Below are 15,928 nucleotides of genomic sequence, written 5' to 3'. Positions count from 1 at the left end.
GACGTCGCAGCATGCACCCGGCCGCGGCGCCCCGCCCCGCCCATTATGCCTACAGCCTGTTCCGAGGTTCTCGGCCCTGCAGCTCCAAGCCGCGTAGTTTTATTTGTTGGGGAAGCACGGGGCTGTACACAATAAATAACATGGATATAGGAACTGTGCCCTAATCGCGGCTGGAGGTGGGGATGGGGCAAAACATCGGCCAGGCCTTTGGCCTGCAGCTGGACAGGGGTAGGGCCCCCAACCTCGGGCAGCAGGTGACCTGCGGCTGGGGACCGCGACGGACACTCCCCTCAGAGTTCCACGCGAGTGTCGCGGTAGGCCCGGTCCAGGGTCCACTCCGGCTGCGAGTCGGCGCCACTTTCGCGGGCCAGGCGCGCCATCTCCTGCTGGAACAGTGCCTGCCGCGCCCGGCTGGGGTCCACGTTGATCCAGTTGTTGGCGATCCACTTAGTGCCACGCGTGACCAGGCAGCCCCCGTGCAGCGAGTAGTCGTCCACGTCGCCCACCCAACCTAGGAGAGGAGGATGGTGTGAGCAAGGGAGGGGACCAGAGGGAATCTAGGCTGGACTGAGCTGAGCTTGTGGGCTGACCTGAGCTTGGCCTCATATTGCCCAAGTGCATGGCAAGGGTAGGCCCAGCTGTGCACACCTTCAGTGGCAAATATCTGGCCACAAGGCCTCCTTGGGGGTTCAGCATCTTTCTCTAGCGAATGCCTTATCAACACCACTGGCTCTCTGAAATCAGCTTTCTTGCTGCCCGGCCTGTCCACAGCCCTTCCCAGTCTGGGCTACTAAGGTGCACGTGTCCCCCACCCCAGTCAGCTGGAAGGCTAGGGCATCAAGGAATGACAGGGTTCCAGAGAGCCCAGGAGGCTGCACAGGTGCAGGCTGCTGAAGTCACTGAGGATGGTCTTTGGGAGGCACTAGAGGCAAAAAAACATTTGAAGGGCAGCCAGAAACAGCTCACCAGGGTGGCAACCAGGGCTGGGTAAAGGGAAGCTTCCCTCAAGGCAGCCCTGGCCTGGCCACAGGTCCTCACCTTGCCCATCAGGCAGGTAGTTGTACCAGAAGACTGCTGTGCCCTGGCGGGGCTTGACACGCAGGTTCCCCTTGTCACAGTGCCTCCGAGTGTCACGGAGGTCAACATCATCCTGAATCAGACTCTGTGGGCAGCAGAGTGGTGGGGTTTTCAAGCTGCCCTGACTGTATGGCCAGGAGCCTAAGGACAGGCAGTCAAAGGTGGCCAGAGGGAAACCAGTCAGATGTCCCCAGGGGACTGTTTAGGCCTCATCCCAGGTCTGGAGGGGTATGTACTGTTTGCCCAAGGCCCTGCCATCCCACCAGAGTAACAGCCCGGTTGGCCCTTACCATTTCGTCATAGGTTCTGTTGTCTGCTACAGGAAAGACAGTCTCGCCCCCACCGGTGACGTTGTTCAAATAAAACAGCACTGTCATGTAGCTGTAAGGCAGGGGGACTGTTGAGCAGGTTCCCAGCTGTGGATGCTTCCCAGGGGCTTACCTGTGGGCAGGATAAGCTGCCCAGGTCCCCAAGGGCCAGAGGGGCAGGCTGGGATCAGTGACAACACGGCAGGTCAGTACCAAGATGTCCCTAGCCCATTCTTCTTCCCACAAACCCAGTCTCTTTCTGTCAGTCACAATGTTTTTTTATGGCCAAGATCACAGGTGCAATTAGCTAAATTACATGGCCCTGACCAAGGGCCAGCTGGGAAAGGTAGGCTAGCAGAAGCAGCAAGATCATGCAGAGGGCTGGTTGTGACTAGAAGGGGCTGAGCCAGAGCAGCCACGTGAAGAGGAGAGACCTGCCACCATACCTTGGCAGGGGAGGGGGGCATAGCTTCAAAGGGAGAAGCTGAGGTCTCCAGCAGTGCCAGCAGGATCAATAACCAGGGAGGGAGCGGAAAGAATCAGGGGTCCAAACTTGCCCCTTGCCTGAGAGCTCTGGGGGCGGCTTTCAGTGTCTGTGGGTACCTCAGTCTGGCCACTGAGACAAGATGACCACCCCTTTTGGGCCACTTGGTAAACAACCTGAGGGGAGAGATGGGGGTATCCTCGACCAGGATGGCCCAGCACTCTCCTGGCCCCATACCAAGGGGCAAGCCCACAGGGCAGGGCTGTGCTTGTGTCATCGGGGTGCCTGGTCTGGGAGTTGAAGACAGCCCTCAGGTGGGAGGTACTTGCCGGCAGGAGGTCTCGAAGGGTACAGACTCATTGGCTACCAGCTTGGTATGGGAGCAGATGGTCTCTGGGTACACAGGCCCGCTGTCCACATGGGCATGGTAGTGGCCTCCCTCGCCATACCGCACGACCTGCAGCGGCTCGCTGAGTTCCACGATCTCAGGTGACAGGCGGGTGAGGCGCAGTACCCTGGTGGGCAGCAGGCATTCAGCTGGGCAGCCCCATGCCAGGTGGCACCCTGAGGGAGCTGGCAAGGTGGACCCTGGGCCTGCCACAGCTCTGTCCCTATTTCCCCTGGAAGCTCCTTAAGCCACCCCAGACTGGCCCTGTAAGAGCAGGAAGGGGTTACTCATGATGAGCCCTTCTCCCTGGATGCCAGAGACATCCCTGGGTGGCAAAGATGAAATCTTCATTAAGTTGGGGGAGGGGGAGACACTCCCTCCAGGAAGGAGGCTGTTTATCTAAAACCCCTGGCTGCTCAGGGGCAGGGGGTCCTGTGGACAGAGATAAGAGATCACTTCTCTAATTAGCAGAAAACAAACATTCACTCTGTTTCTAATCCCAAATGTCTACTGTTTCCCACAATCAGGGCTAATTTGCTTTTGTTAATTGTCCCCTAATGAGTCCCAATCCTGGTCTAACAAGTGGAACTTAATCCTGAGTTGGCTAATCAATTCCGTTTTCTCATTCTCAGCTAAGGACTTCTATGGGGGCCCTGCACCAGGGAGGACAGCCTCAGGTGCTCACCTCTGGCGGATGGCGCGCATAACGTGGTGGGCACCTTCGCCCTGGTAGAGCCACGTGTGGTGGCTGTTCCGCACCAGCTGGCTGGACTCTGCCTTGTGGCTCCTCATATACTTGTGAAAGTCGCGAAGGTCCATGTTGGAGAACTCCTGCCGGCTCAGCACTCCTGCACAGGGCACCCATCATTAATGCCCACCAAGCCCATGTGGGGAGGGCATAGTGGGGAGGCTGCACCTTCCTACCTACCCCAGGCCTCAGGCACTGGGGGGCCATGTGCACCTGTCCCTCAACCTGGACTCGGGTCAGATGAAATTGGCTTCTGTCACATTAGGCGCTACGGGAAGACCCAGAGAAGCTCATTTCCTCAGTTTAAGCCCTGATTTTGCCCCCAAAAGGATGAAGCCCAACCCCTATTAGACTGGCCAGAGAGCAGGGTCTCCAAAGGAAGCTTAAGCCATATGGCCAGGACACTAGGCCAAGGACTGCCCTTGGCCCTCCAGCCTGGCTCTGTAGAGCATGATGGCCACTCTCTGGTCCTGTAGAGGGCGAAGAAAGAGAGCATTCAGTGTTGGGTTTTGTCCAGGGCCTTCCACACTGTAGGGTGTAAGCTGGGATTGGTCCCCAGGAGTTCCTTCGTGACCTCGGGTCTCATCCTGAGTGGAATACACCTGGCCAGTCCTGCCCGCTGGGTAAACCAGCCTACCTCAGCAGAGAAAGCCAGGCCACTCTCCCAAATGAGAACACTCTCCCCTGTTCCTGCTCAACCCACAAAGCTGGGCTGTATCCTCTTAGGGTTCTGGAAGAATAGCTGGTGTCTTTGCTACATGTTATCCTGGCTGACCCAACTGACACACTTCCATGCTTCGGCCCAGATTTCTCTGAGGGTGGGGGCACTCGAGGGCTGTGAGTCTGTCACGAGCTCTGCACATAGGGGCAGTAGCAGCATGATGCCCCTCCAGCCACAGGTCCCAGTCAGATTCTTCACTGTGGGTTCACCAGCCACAAAGCCATTCTTCCAAGTCCTATTTCCTCAACTGGTCCAGAATTTGGACATGAGGGTAATGACTACACCTCAGAAACTTCCTGGGGGTTTTTACCAAAGGCGAGGGTGCTTACAGGACAGCACTCCTGCCCACATGACCCCAAGCAGTTAGCATGACTCCAGGTGGGCAAGAAGAAGGCAAGGGGGACCTTGGTTAGACCAGAGAGGCCGACTGCTAGGGCAAGACCGTGTGCCTGGCTGGAGAGAGGCAGGTGCCAAGCTGACCTCACTGTTCCTTTGCTCCCGCTATACCACTCTGCCCTCTGCCAGCCAGCAACCATACCTCCTGTACCCCAGATGCTGCCTGGTGAGGTCAAAAGAGCCTCCAAGAACTGCCCTCTAGACTGTCACCAAAGGGAATGGGAGAGTCTAGCTACTGCCTACTTCCCAGGGGTAAGGGCAAGGCTGGATCCTCACCTCCTCATCTCTGGCTACTCTAGAAGCTGGGCATAGAGGCTACCTGGCTTGGGGGGCAGGAGGCTCACAGCGACAGAACTGTGGCAAGGTATGAGCTCACCATCACCATCAGGGTCAGCCTTGATCGCAGAGTACATCTCCTGAATGTTCTCTGGAGTCATCCACCGTCCATTTCCCAGGCGAGTCTGGGCCAGGACCTAAAGCACAAAATGGTGCCTCAGCGGGGTGGCCCCAGTGATGGAGAGTCACCAGAGCACAGACAGCTGCCTAGTTCCTTCTGTAGGGCTGAGGGTTCAGGTGATAGGGCATGGGTGAGGACGAAGGACAGAGCCCAAGGTCCCTGAGCTGAAGTGAGGGTAGGCAGAGAGGTCTAGAGGCATCTGGGGAGGAAGCCAGAAGACAGTCAAAAGACCTGTGGGCCATGACCATTCTCAGCCCTGGTGGGACTGTGGCTTCCATGGGGAACACTGTCAGCCTATTGGAGGCAGAGCAAAGGACAGGCCTGTGTCCCACCCAGATACCCCAGGTGAGGTGGGGGAGGCCAGGGCCTGGGTGCGAAAAGGGAAGAGGCACCATGGGGAGGCCTGGCCAGTGAACAACCACCAGGCCTCTTAGGAAGATCGGGCTCGGTGAGGCACTCTATATAGGCAAGGGACCCTGCACCCCACCAAGACCTCTCTCAGAAGCCTGGGTGTGAGGGGCATGCAGAGAGAGATTCAGACTTCTGGCTTCCTCTGAGCTGCCACCCCATCCACCGTGAATTCTGTGGGGCTCCCAGCAACAGCAGCAAGGAATCCAGACCACAGACAGCACACCACCTGGGAACTGTGGCAATAAATGCCATCACCTCCAGGTAGATCCTCCTGCCCTGGGGTTCCCAGGGCAGCAAGGGGCTCTCTAGGAGGGAAAGTGGACCCTGGGCATGCCCAAGTTGATCTGAGGTGGCATCTGACTCTTGGGGCCAGGGCCGAGCAGTACAAGTGACCTGGCCACCAGAAACAATTTTGGGCATTCCCACCCTGGTGCCTACTCCAGGCCCCAGGATCCCAACCTCATGGAGCTGCAGGCGACCATCATGGTTTTGGTCCAGCAGCTGGAAGAGGTCCAGCTGGCTGATTTGCATTGTGCCCATTGCTTCCTCATACTCTTCGGTGGGCAGGATCTGGCTGCGTTGTAACCCCTTCATCTGTGCCAGGTGGATGATGAGCCGACACTCCTCATCACTCAAGAAGCCAGGGATTTCTGCCAGAAGAGGTGGGGTGGGGGGTGAGGCCAAGAACCGGGCCAGGACGCTGATGCACCAATAAATACCTTCCTCTCTGCAGGGTTCTTGGGGTAGTCCCTGTCCCCTGCTGGTCACCAAGTCAGGAGGACTTCACATCTGCTCTAGACCATGACCCCAAGGTCAAGTTGTCCTGCAAAGGTTAGCCAGCGTTTGGAACATGGGGCCTCTCTTTTTGATGCTGAGAGCACACAATTTCCAGGGGAGTCCTGGGAGGTGAGCCAGAGCAAAGCTGGGGATGGGCTAACCCACCTTGGAGTGGGACCAAAGGCCAGAGGGTGGACCTGAGGGGTAGAGGGGTGACCTCCACTCCTTACTGGGTATATATTTTAAAAGGGCGGGGGGAACGTTGGCAGGTTTTTGCCTTCATTATTGCTTTTCGGCATTGTTCAAATAAAAACAAAGTGAATACATCCAGCATTCTAGGCCTTGCCCTCCATTCTCTTGCACAAGTGGGTGCTGGTCATCCGTCCACTACTGAGTTGCCCAGCACTGGGAGGTCAGTGGGGGTCACTCAGGTTTTTAGCAGATGCTCTGAGAAGATGCCCCAGTGTCCTTTGCTTTGGGAACAAATGTACACTGAACGCCTACTCCATGCCTCTAAGCCCAAGTAAAGGCCAGTCAGGCCTGGGGCTTAGCTCCAGTGGCTGGATGACCCCACACCAGCTCCACAAGCAGCTCAGTGGAGCTGGAACGCGAAGCTCACACCTGGCGAGCCCACATCCCAGTGACTCCAGGCACTTCCAGGGCTGGAGCCTGGGCCTTGCTTCATTCTCTTGTTCCTGGGAGAGAGGACTTCCTTTGATGGGGCACAAGAGGCCCACACAGGAACTGACTGGAGGAAGGGCCATGCCGCCACTGTGACCCCTCAGAACTCCTGAAGAGTGGTCTGCCACTTTTCTGGGTTATTCTCTCAGCATGAAGTTCCAGTCATTGCCAAGAGTAAGGGAAATGGCCACTCGGAGCCAGGATTGGAGCAGTTTTTAATAGTAATCACAGCAGATCACACTTAGGGAGCACAGACTCTGTGTCCTGTCCTAAGCATGTCATCAACCCCGTAATCCGTATACTCATCCTAGAAAACCAGGCCCCATTAATTCACCCTTCCTCTCCCTGAGGATCCCCCAAGCACAGAGACATCAGCAACTTGGCCAGGGCCCCACAGGCTGTCGTACTCCAGAACCCAGGCTCACAGCCAGATTCAGCTTCCATAGGTAGGTGACCCAGATGCGATGACACTGAGGACAGGACAAAAGCCACCCCACCCCACCCCCACCTCCAGCCTGCCTGATCCCCTCAACCTGTCAAACCCAGAAAGGGTGTGAGCCATCCACTGGGGGACCAAATTGCTAATCACCAGTCACCTCCTGATCATTTAAAAAGATAAACAAACAAGAAAAGTAAACCAGAAAAAGAAAACACAGGCCCAGGTTTCTTCAGTTTATTAGGTGCCAGTCATTCACAGGCCCAAAGGAGATGCCACCCTCTATACAGCCCCCTGCCATGTGCTATTCAGATGCAAACAGCCCAGGTCAGCACACTGGGGCCTAACCAGGTGGGTCTGAGCACATGGAAGCTGGGCAAACATTGGCTCCTGGGGTGTGGGTATAGCCCTTATAAAGCCCCCAACCTCAGTGCACTGAGACCAAGGCAGAGAAAGCAGGTGATGGATCAAGGGCTGTGGCAGCTGGTGGCACTGGTGGTGCTGTCGGGTGACGGTGGGGCAGGGGCTCCCTGGGGCCCCACACGGTGCATGGCCATTCCCCAAGCCATGGCGCTGTGCCACAACATTGGCTACACAGAAATGCGGCTACCCCACTTGCTGGACCATGACACAGCAGCCGAGGCCATCCAGCAGTCAGTCAGCTGGTTGCCCCTGCTGGCCAGGGAGTGCGACCCTGATGTGCGCCTCTTCCTCTGCTCCCTCTTTGCCCCGGTGTGCCTCGACAGGTAGGGCAGGGGCTCCCAGGTAAGGGTGGGGGCCTCTCCTCAGCCAGGGCCTGCTCTGGAAGCTCTTCACTAATCATTGCTGTGTACCTATCGGTGACAGGAGGATGAAGGATTGTTTTGTCAGGGTGTTGCTGGCAGAGAGCGCAGATGCCCATGGGACACAGGAGACATAGGCAGGGGACTATCAATGGTGTGCACCCTTGGTCTGGATCCACAAATCAACAAGGGCTCTTAAATGTCAAGGTAGGGCAAGTGAGCAGCCCGCTCTAGGCTAGGGGCTGAGAACCCCTCTCCAGTGAGGTGTGGCAACTCTGTCTGCCCAAAGGATCCTGGCCAGAGATGGAGCCACGGCTCATCTGGTGGCTTTTTCTCTCAGAGTCCAGAGATTGCAAGGCTGATTCCTCTTCCCCAGCCTAACCTACCCCGTGAACAACAGCTCCCTCAGTTTCTTCTTTGCAGAGCCAGGGCCCTTCCTAGAGCCTCAGGGTGACCATGCCTGTAGCAGCAAGAATGGGCTCTTTCAGAAACTGAGGATTGGGCCCCTTTGCTCTTGGCCAACCCCAGGCCTGGCTAGAAACTGCAGTGTCCTGCAGGCCTTTCAGGACAAGAGGGAGGGCCCTGCTTTCTCCCTCCAAGATGGGGAGTGAAGGCCCAGAGTGCAGGGCCCCTCCTACAGCCCTCTCCCAGGCACTAGGCATCCACCGGAGCTGTAGGGGGAGATGCACTGCAAAGGTGGAAAGCAGCCTGGGCCAGGGCAGGGGTGGGGCTGGGATTACAAGACAGAAGGGCTGGGAGACCCAGGGCTGAAGGCTAAGATTTCAGCAAGCAAAGGAGCAAGAAGCCCAGCTGCAGGGCTGTTGCTAGGTGACCAGGGTGTCGTTGCCCAACAACTGTGGAGTTTCTGGCCAGGCCTAGAGCTAGGAGCACACAGAGGCCCCAGCTTGGAATCCAGGAACCCTGGTCCTGAGCACCCGCTGCCCCTGACACTTTCCCTGCCCTGCAGGGTCATCTACCCGTGCCGAAGCCTGTGCGAGGCCGTGCAGACCAGCTGCACCCCCATCATGGCCTGCTATGGCTACCCCTGGCCAGCCATCCTGCACTGCAGACGCTTCCCCGCCGGCCACGGCCTCTGCGTGGCTGCCATCTCCAACGGCTCCCGCCCGAGCCGCCCACGTGAGTCTCTACACAGCTTCTAGGCTGGTCTAACCCTTTCTCAGCCCCACAGGCTGCACCCCACCCTTTCAAAACACAACTCTCGGGGATCAGGTAACTGGGTCTCTCTGGTGGGAAAGAAGAGGGACAACCCACAGCGGCCATCCATCTCAGAAAGGGTAAAGAACAAGGGGAAAGTGGGAGAAACCCCTGCTGATGGCCCCCCTCCTCCACCCGGGGTCCAGGGGGAGCCTCACTCAGCTCCTCCCCCCAGTGCCGCGTGCCAGCTGCAGGGACTGTGAGTTGCAGGACACACCAGCTCGTCCAAGGAGGTCCTGGACACGCTCTGCGCTAGCGATTTTGGTGAGCCTCTGGTGCCCAGCACCCCTTACACCCCCTTACAAGTGGGTTCATTACAACTCCTGGCTTGGTGCTAAGACAAAAGAAAGAGGGGATACCCAAACATTATGCCTGATTAGAACTAAAAAATAAGTTCCTTTAATAATTGCTAAAAAAACAACATTCCAGGAGGACAGGCCTTCTCTAGGACCCTGATTCCAAGAGCAGAACATCAGACAAGAGGGTTTGGCTTACCAGGTGGAGGGGAAGATGGGGATACTCAGAGGGGCCAGGCTCATCACCTCGGCCCTCTGATCCCATTCAGCAGTGAAGGTTAGGCTCTCCTGGCGCAGTGGGTCATCCTCCGGACCCTCAGACTGCGACCTGGACTCACAGCTAGAGGTGCTGAAGGCGGGCTCACTGCCCCCTGGGGAGCTGGCGCCTACTCTGCGATGCTGGCTACAGCTGGATGCCACGTGTGTGTACAACCTCCTGCGCGGAAAGTATGCTGGGACCTACGTGCTGAGTGGGGAGGTGCAGGGTCACGGTCTGCTGGTAACCACGGCCTATGGTTGGAGCCAGGGCCACAGAAATCTGCAGCTGGCCATGTGCAGGTGGCATCATCACCAGTGCCCAGAATAGAGTCAACCCAGGTGGGGAGAGCCTGGGACTTTATAGCCACAGCCTCTGCAGTGGCCACGCAGACCATGTGCTCCCCTGGACACACATAAAACCCTCTTTCTGCTGCCCTCCATGGATATTTGCAGACCAGAGTCCAGAGTAACTCCAAGGCTCACCCAGGACCAGCACAAGGCAGGGCAGAAGTCCACTTCTGTGGTCCTTCCTCCTGGAAAAAGTCAGCTAGCCTTGTGTGCTGGGCAGGCAAGACTACCTTTCTGAACTTCCCAGACCTGGGATGCCGGCCTGGCTGATGCCCTGCTCCTGCCCACAAGCCCCAGCATCCCAAGCTGAGCCTCAGGGCAGGCACAAAGCCTCAGGCTATGCTCACCCAGGCACTATGCTGCTTGTCAAGCCCCAGACAGACTCAATTATATCTTCTTGACCTTTACTGGGTCCACAATCCTGCCAAGCAGCGGGCCTGTGGAACAGCAGGGGGGTTCATACAGAAAACTGCATTAAGCTGCTTACAAACCTGAACTAATATGCATACTACAATTCTTTCCCTACTTCTGCGCTTCTGTCAAGAGAGCACAGTGGTCTTATGTAACTGCTTTATTGTTTTTTTTAAGCTGAAAAAGAATAGGTCTGGAAATCCTATAATAAAGCAGTTATGGTTTTAACATACATTGTTTTGTGTACTGGTATCAATTACTCATTTACCTTAAATAGTTAAGAAAGTGGACTAAAACTCTTGCTGGCCCACTGGAAGTGCCCCCTGCTGCTCTTGAAGAGGGTGCCAAATAAGGAGGCACCTGACCAGGGTGATGGTGGAGGCCACTCTGCACACAAAGACAGGTGCTGGACTGGCTGAGAGTACCTAGTAAACCCCTCCAGCTGGCCAATAATTGTCAGCAGTAGACTCTGGCCGCTGGACACACAGCCATGTCAAATCAGGCCTTCCACACATGCAGCTAACCTTTAGGGGCAAAGACACAATCAACAAATAAATACAGAAGGTAGTTTCCAATGATGCTAAGCGCTGAGAAGAAAACGGAGCAGGCTGACGCAACAGAGAGCCTGGAAACCTCTTGAGACCAGTCTGAGGTGGAGAGAGGTCTCTGAGGAGGCGAGGTTTGAGCAGAGGCCTGATGCGGGGGAAGGCACCCTCAGTGAGAGCCAAGTCTGAGGCTTCTGGTGGAGGGAACTGTGCATATAAAGGCGCCAAGGAAGGACTTCCCCGGTGACGTAGTGGTTAAGAGTCCGCCTGCCAATGCAGGGGACACGGGTTCGAGCCCTGGTCCAGGAGGACTCCACATGCCGCGGAGCAACTGGGCCCGTGTGCCACAACTACTGAGCCTGCGCCCTAGAGCCTGCTAGTCACAACTACTGAGCCCGCGTGCCACAGCTACTGAAGCCCACGAGCCTAGAGTCTGTGCTCTGCAACAAGAGAAGCCACCGCAATGAGAAGCCCGTGCACCCTGAGGGGTAGCCCCCGCTCACCGCAACTAGAGAAAGCCCACACGCAGCAACGAAGACCCAACACAGCCAAAAATAAATTAATTAATTAAAAAAAAAAGGTGCCAAGGCAGCAATGAGCTTGGTGTCTGAGAATCAACAGGGGGTGAGTGAGGGAAGGGTGGTGGGAGATGAGGTCTGAGAGATGAGAGGGTCTTGGAGCACCAAATGAGACGTAGAAGTGGAATGGGAAATCATGGAGGCTTTTAAGGAAGGGAGTGATGAGATCTGATCTGCTGTTTAAATACAGAATGAGTGTGAGGTGGAGGGAGAAGTGAGCCACATGAGAGAAAGCAATGTCCCTAGAGAGGCGACAGTGAGTCAGAACTGGAACACCTCCCTTCTGAACTGGACAACGGTCCAAATCCTTGGGAAATGCCTACCACAGTCAAGCAGGTATCCTCCAGGAACTCACGGGGGGGCCTTTTGTGGCCCAGGTCCCACTTACCAAATGTCTCTAGGAACAAAGGTGGGAAACAGGAAATTTCCCCCAAAGGGAGAGGCTGAAGGTTACATGAGGATTTCCCTGTGAAGTGGTGGGGTTCCCTTCCAAAGAGATGGAGGCACCCTAGGGTAAAACCCAGTCCCCTTGCCCCAGCTGACACCCTGAACACCTACCCCTTGAGCCCTGGCATTTTGGGTCCCTGATGGTGGGTCACAGTAGGGCAAGGTGGCATAGTGGGCCCATTCTCCTTGGGCCCTGCCTGCCTCTTTAGGGCGACAGTAGGTGGATGGACAGGCAGGCACAGAAAACAGAGACACTGCTCCTTCTTGGGGTGAGGCTTCCTTCTTTGGATTCATCCAACACCACGTTCAGGAACTGCCCCTCCTTGGACACCCTCTCCCCTGTGGTTAGCCTGTCTCACAACTGGACTTCTTATAATCACTGACCTCTTCCTCATTTGTCTCACCTCATTTCACCAAGCAGCAAGCCCCAGGACTTTCTGAGTAAAACCTGGGACATCTTTCACCAACAGACTCAAAGGTAGTGTAAGAATTTTGGAGGAAATGAGAACAACGATTAGGAAGGTCTTGCTGCAACTGCCCAGTTCTCCTAATCATGCCCTTTGTAATTTATCTGCACAAACAGAAACCCATCTGATGGCTTAACCAGAATCAGTTTACCTTTTGTCAAATCTCTTCTGCTTCCCGTAATGTACTCTTGGTGACTTCGGGTCTGGGTTTCTCATTCTCTGCTTTGTAGGACTTTGATGCAACAAGCTGCATGTTAGGGGGTTAGGGTTAGGGGTTATGCCTCATGGCTCACTTAACCTAACATATGTCTGAATTAAGTATATACGGGTCCAAAAAGGCTGATGAGAGAAAGTACACCCACCTCAATGTGGCCGTCTCACAACAGTGGAGTAGTAATGGGGAGAGTTGTTCCCTTGCCTGGATCACCTGTTCCTTGACAGCCACCTGGCTTCATCCCACAGCTCCTGCGGGTCTGTGCTCAAATATCCTTCTCAGGGAGGCCCACCCTGACCACCTTACTCAGTTTCAACCCCAGCTGAAATTCTGCCTTACTTGTCTGTGATCACTTATCACCATCTGACACACCATGCGTGTTTATTTGTCTGTAACCTCATTCGACTGTCAGCTTCAGGTGTTTTTTGTTTTCCTATTTTGTCCAATTCTGTATTCCCGGCACCTGAACTAGTGCTTTGCTCAGACTTCAACATTATGCAATAATAATAATAATCTTTTAGTGCCTTCCCTACAACAGGACTGACATCCTAATCTATGTGAAATCATTCTCACAGGTCTAGGCATAATCCCCAACCAGGGCCCTCCGCCTTAGGGTTGACAGCATGCGCTCAGATGCTCTGCTTTGGTTCCCCAGTCCCCTCCTGAAAGCCCCTTACCCCTTCCATCCCCCAGCAGCCAGGAACACCTCAGGTCTGCAGGTAAGTGTGTCACTGAGGCTGGGTACCCAGGACTGGGGTGTGAAAACCTATCTTGGGCAAGGTCATGGGTCTGGGGACCCCCATCTTGTTGGTACTGGTAGTCTTTGAAGGATTTCAGGGTCTTCACAACTAGCACGTTGGCTTTAGAGTGCAGGCTGTAGAGAAAGTCTGCCTTGTTCTAATCCTAGCTTCACCCTGAACTAGCTGTGTGAGCCTGGCCAAGCAACAGGGGCTCTCTGTGCCTCACTTTCTCACCCACTAGCCTGACAGTGGGACCTACACACACCTCATAGAGGGGTTGTGAGAATTAAATGGAATGATCACATAAGTCTAGCACATAACAAGAGCTCAGAAAATGTGAGCTATGATGCTGGTTCCAAATGAGGTCACCCTGGAAGGCTCTGCCTACTGTAATGGCTGAACACAAAACTCCATCCTAAGAAGAATCCCAGAGTGCTGGTAGCAAAGGCTGGTGCCCTTGTGGGGCAGGTTTGGGGGGCACCAGCTTACCCACATTTGGACAGCCTGCTTATCAGACCCACTTTGGGAGTGGAATTTCCCCTTACAGGTCCTGAGATCAGCTAGGACCTGGTTATCAGTCTGTCCGACCCTCCCCCCATTCTAGAATGTGACAGAATTAACCATGGCAGGGAGCCTCCAAAGACAGTTTCAATGAAATGTTTAGACACTAGCTTCTAGATCACATTGCTCAGCCCTGTGATGGAAGGATCAGCTGCAGAGAGTAGGGGTCACAGAGGGGAGTGTGGAAAGGTCAGCCTGTCACCCTATATTGGAGATGGGGGCGGGTACCTCACTTGGGGCAACCTCTGGGTGGAAAAGAAAGGGCTACTTTGAAACAGCCATTTTCAAAACAGTAGTCACGTGGTCAAATGAGCCTCAAGGCAGCCACCAAATCGTAGCCCCTGACCCTTCCTGGGGGTGCCCAGCGAACTTACCGAAGAGCAGCGGCTTGAGGCTGAGGGTTCGGATGAAGTGATCCCTGTCGGCGACCAGCTGGACCTTGCGCTCATACCCCACCTAAGGGAAAGCGGCACAGCGGGCAGCTCGGGCGCCAGGCCCCTACGTGCGAGAAAGGAAAAGACGCCCCGGCCCGGTGGGCGGCGGCGGGCGAGTGAGGGGGTGCGCGCGGCAGGCCGGGACGGCGCAGGGAGCAGCGTGGAGCCCCGGGCTGACTGCCGGCCTTCTCGGGCTCGGCGGTGCAGGGCCTGGAGCGCGCCGCGGCGGAGGCCTCACCTTGATGCCCTCCAGCCGCGTGAGGGGAGGTAAGGTTGGCGCGGGCCCGGGGCCCTGGGCCCGGCGCTGGGGCCCGGGGTCGCTGCTGTCGTCGCCGTTGCTGTAGTGTACGAAGAGCAGCAGCGCCAGCACGTTGCCCAGGTACAGGTGCACGAACACCATCAGCACCAGGAAGTAAGCGCGCGAGCAGATGCCGCGAGGCTTGCACAGCGGCCGGACCGGTGTGTCCTCACAGTCACCCAGTCCCGCCGCTGCCCCGGCCGGGTCGTGCTGGGGCGGCGCCCACTGGGGACTCACAGCCTCAGGCCGCCGGCCTGCCGCCGCCGCCGCCGCCATGGTGCCCAGGTTGCGCGCGCACCCAGGGGAGGGGCCGCGGGGTTGTCAGCGTCGCGCCGCGCCGTAGCCAGAACCACCGCCGCCGAGCCAGCGCGCGCGGCGGTCACCAGCAGGGGGTTCCTGGGGATCCCGCGCCCGCGCTGCACTCAAGATCTCCGCTTCTTGAACCCCGGCCCACACTGAAGTTCCTCTTCCCGAGCTGCTTTATCGTTAGTAGGAGATGCACACTCCCCAGGGCAGAAGCCGCCCCCCAAATGTAGATGCAGACAAGAGCAGCACAGTTACAGGAAACCCCACTGGTAGTTCCTCCGTTCCCCGGTTGAGACGCACTTCCCTCTTCCCGGAACAGTATGGTCTGCATTTTCTCGCTCCCAGGAGTGGGGTGGCAACAAGGAGGAGGCAGTGCCAAAAGATGATTCAATATTGCGGCGGGTTGGGGCGCCGCGGAATCCGATGACTGCGCACATTGTGGTGGCGTCGGACCCAAGGCATTCGGCACTGACACTCGCCAGTGTAGGCGGCCAAGAAACGCCTTGGAGGTCTGCTCTGCGGTCGGTCTGAACCTCCCGGGAAGGGCTGCAGGAGTCAGGTCTTAGGAAGCAACTGCCTGATGTGCGGGGTCGCATAGACGGGGGACCCAGTCTGGAGTGGTCAGACAGGGCTTCCTGGAGGAGCCCTGGCACCCTAACAGTAACCTGCAGGAATGCTGCAGGTGCTCAGGTTCACAGGAACACTCCTTGCCTCAGCGCTGGCACATATGAAGAGGGAGAAAGGGACTTTTCCATAATTGAGACACCAACGCCTCGGAGGAAAGTTAAACCCAGATTATCCCCAAATATGGATGTGGGAGGACATACCAGTGGCCAAGTGCCCAAACCTGGTCTTTTTCGTTCTCTGCTCACCCCCACCCCCACCCCCGAGGTGGACATGCAGACAAGAGGAACATCATTGAGGCAGGTCCCACCGGTGGTTTGTCTTTACACTGTTAAGACGCCCTCCCCGTCCAATTTCCTCCCAGACAAGTAGAGTGTGCATTTTCTGGTCTCCTCAGTAGGGCAGCCCCATCTTCTTCTCTTGGAGATTCTACACACAATGGCAGATTTCATCAGTGCCCAAGTATTGGGTTGGCCAAAAAGTTTGTTCAGGTTTTTCCATAACATGTTGCTGAACTTTT

At 56.2% G+C, this 15,928-nt stretch overlaps 1 protein-coding gene and 1 long non-coding RNA gene across 2 annotated transcripts; both read right to left on the bottom strand.

Moving 5' to 3' along the window:
- Positions 1-67: 67 nt before the first annotated feature.
- P4HTM (prolyl 4-hydroxylase, transmembrane) lies at positions 68-15,087 on the bottom strand. The gene is made up of 9 exons (XM_019931634.3): positions 14,419-15,087; positions 14,121-14,202; positions 5,450-5,640; positions 4,499-4,595; positions 2,943-3,105; positions 2,199-2,384; positions 1,368-1,458; positions 1,039-1,162; positions 68-511 (listed from the first exon to the last, which is right to left on the bottom strand). The coding sequence occupies exons 1-9, from the start codon at positions 14,752-14,754 to the stop codon at positions 291-293; spliced, it is 1,491 nt and encodes a 496-aa protein (XP_019787193.1). The 5' UTR covers positions 14,755-15,087; the 3' UTR covers positions 68-290.
- LOC117313931 (uncharacterized) lies at positions 7,107-14,114 on the bottom strand. Its single transcript, XR_004528543.2, has 2 exons — positions 12,383-14,114; positions 7,107-7,717 (listed from the first exon to the last, which is right to left on the bottom strand). It is a non-coding gene; the product is annotated as an uncharacterized lncRNA (long non-coding RNA).
- Positions 15,088-15,928: the final 841 nt, after the last annotated feature.

The sequence above is a fragment of the Tursiops truncatus genome, chromosome 10 (assembly GCF_011762595.2).
Source record: "Tursiops truncatus isolate mTurTru1 chromosome 10, mTurTru1.mat.Y, whole genome shotgun sequence".
In the NCBI taxonomy this organism is placed as follows: domain Eukaryota; kingdom Metazoa; phylum Chordata; class Mammalia; order Artiodactyla; family Delphinidae; genus Tursiops; species Tursiops truncatus.
This window is presented reverse-complemented; position numbering and strand designations above follow the sequence as displayed.

What these genes read in the sequence shown, in the direction of transcription:
- P4HTM (XM_019931634.3), bottom strand. Translation starts at nt 14,754, where the DNA reads ATGGCGGCGGCGGCGGCGGCAGGCCGGCGGCCTGAGGCTGTGAGTCCC. An exon ending in CCCTTCGAGACCTCCTGCCG is followed by an intron (nt 1,459 to 2,198) that starts GCAAGTACCTCC and finishes CCTGCCTTACAG; the next exon opens with CTACATGACAGTGCTGTTTT. An exon ending in ACAGAACCTATGACGAAATG is followed by an intron (nt 1,163 to 1,367) that starts GTAAGGGCCAAC and finishes TGCTGCCCACAG; the next exon opens with AGTCTGATTCAGGATGATGT.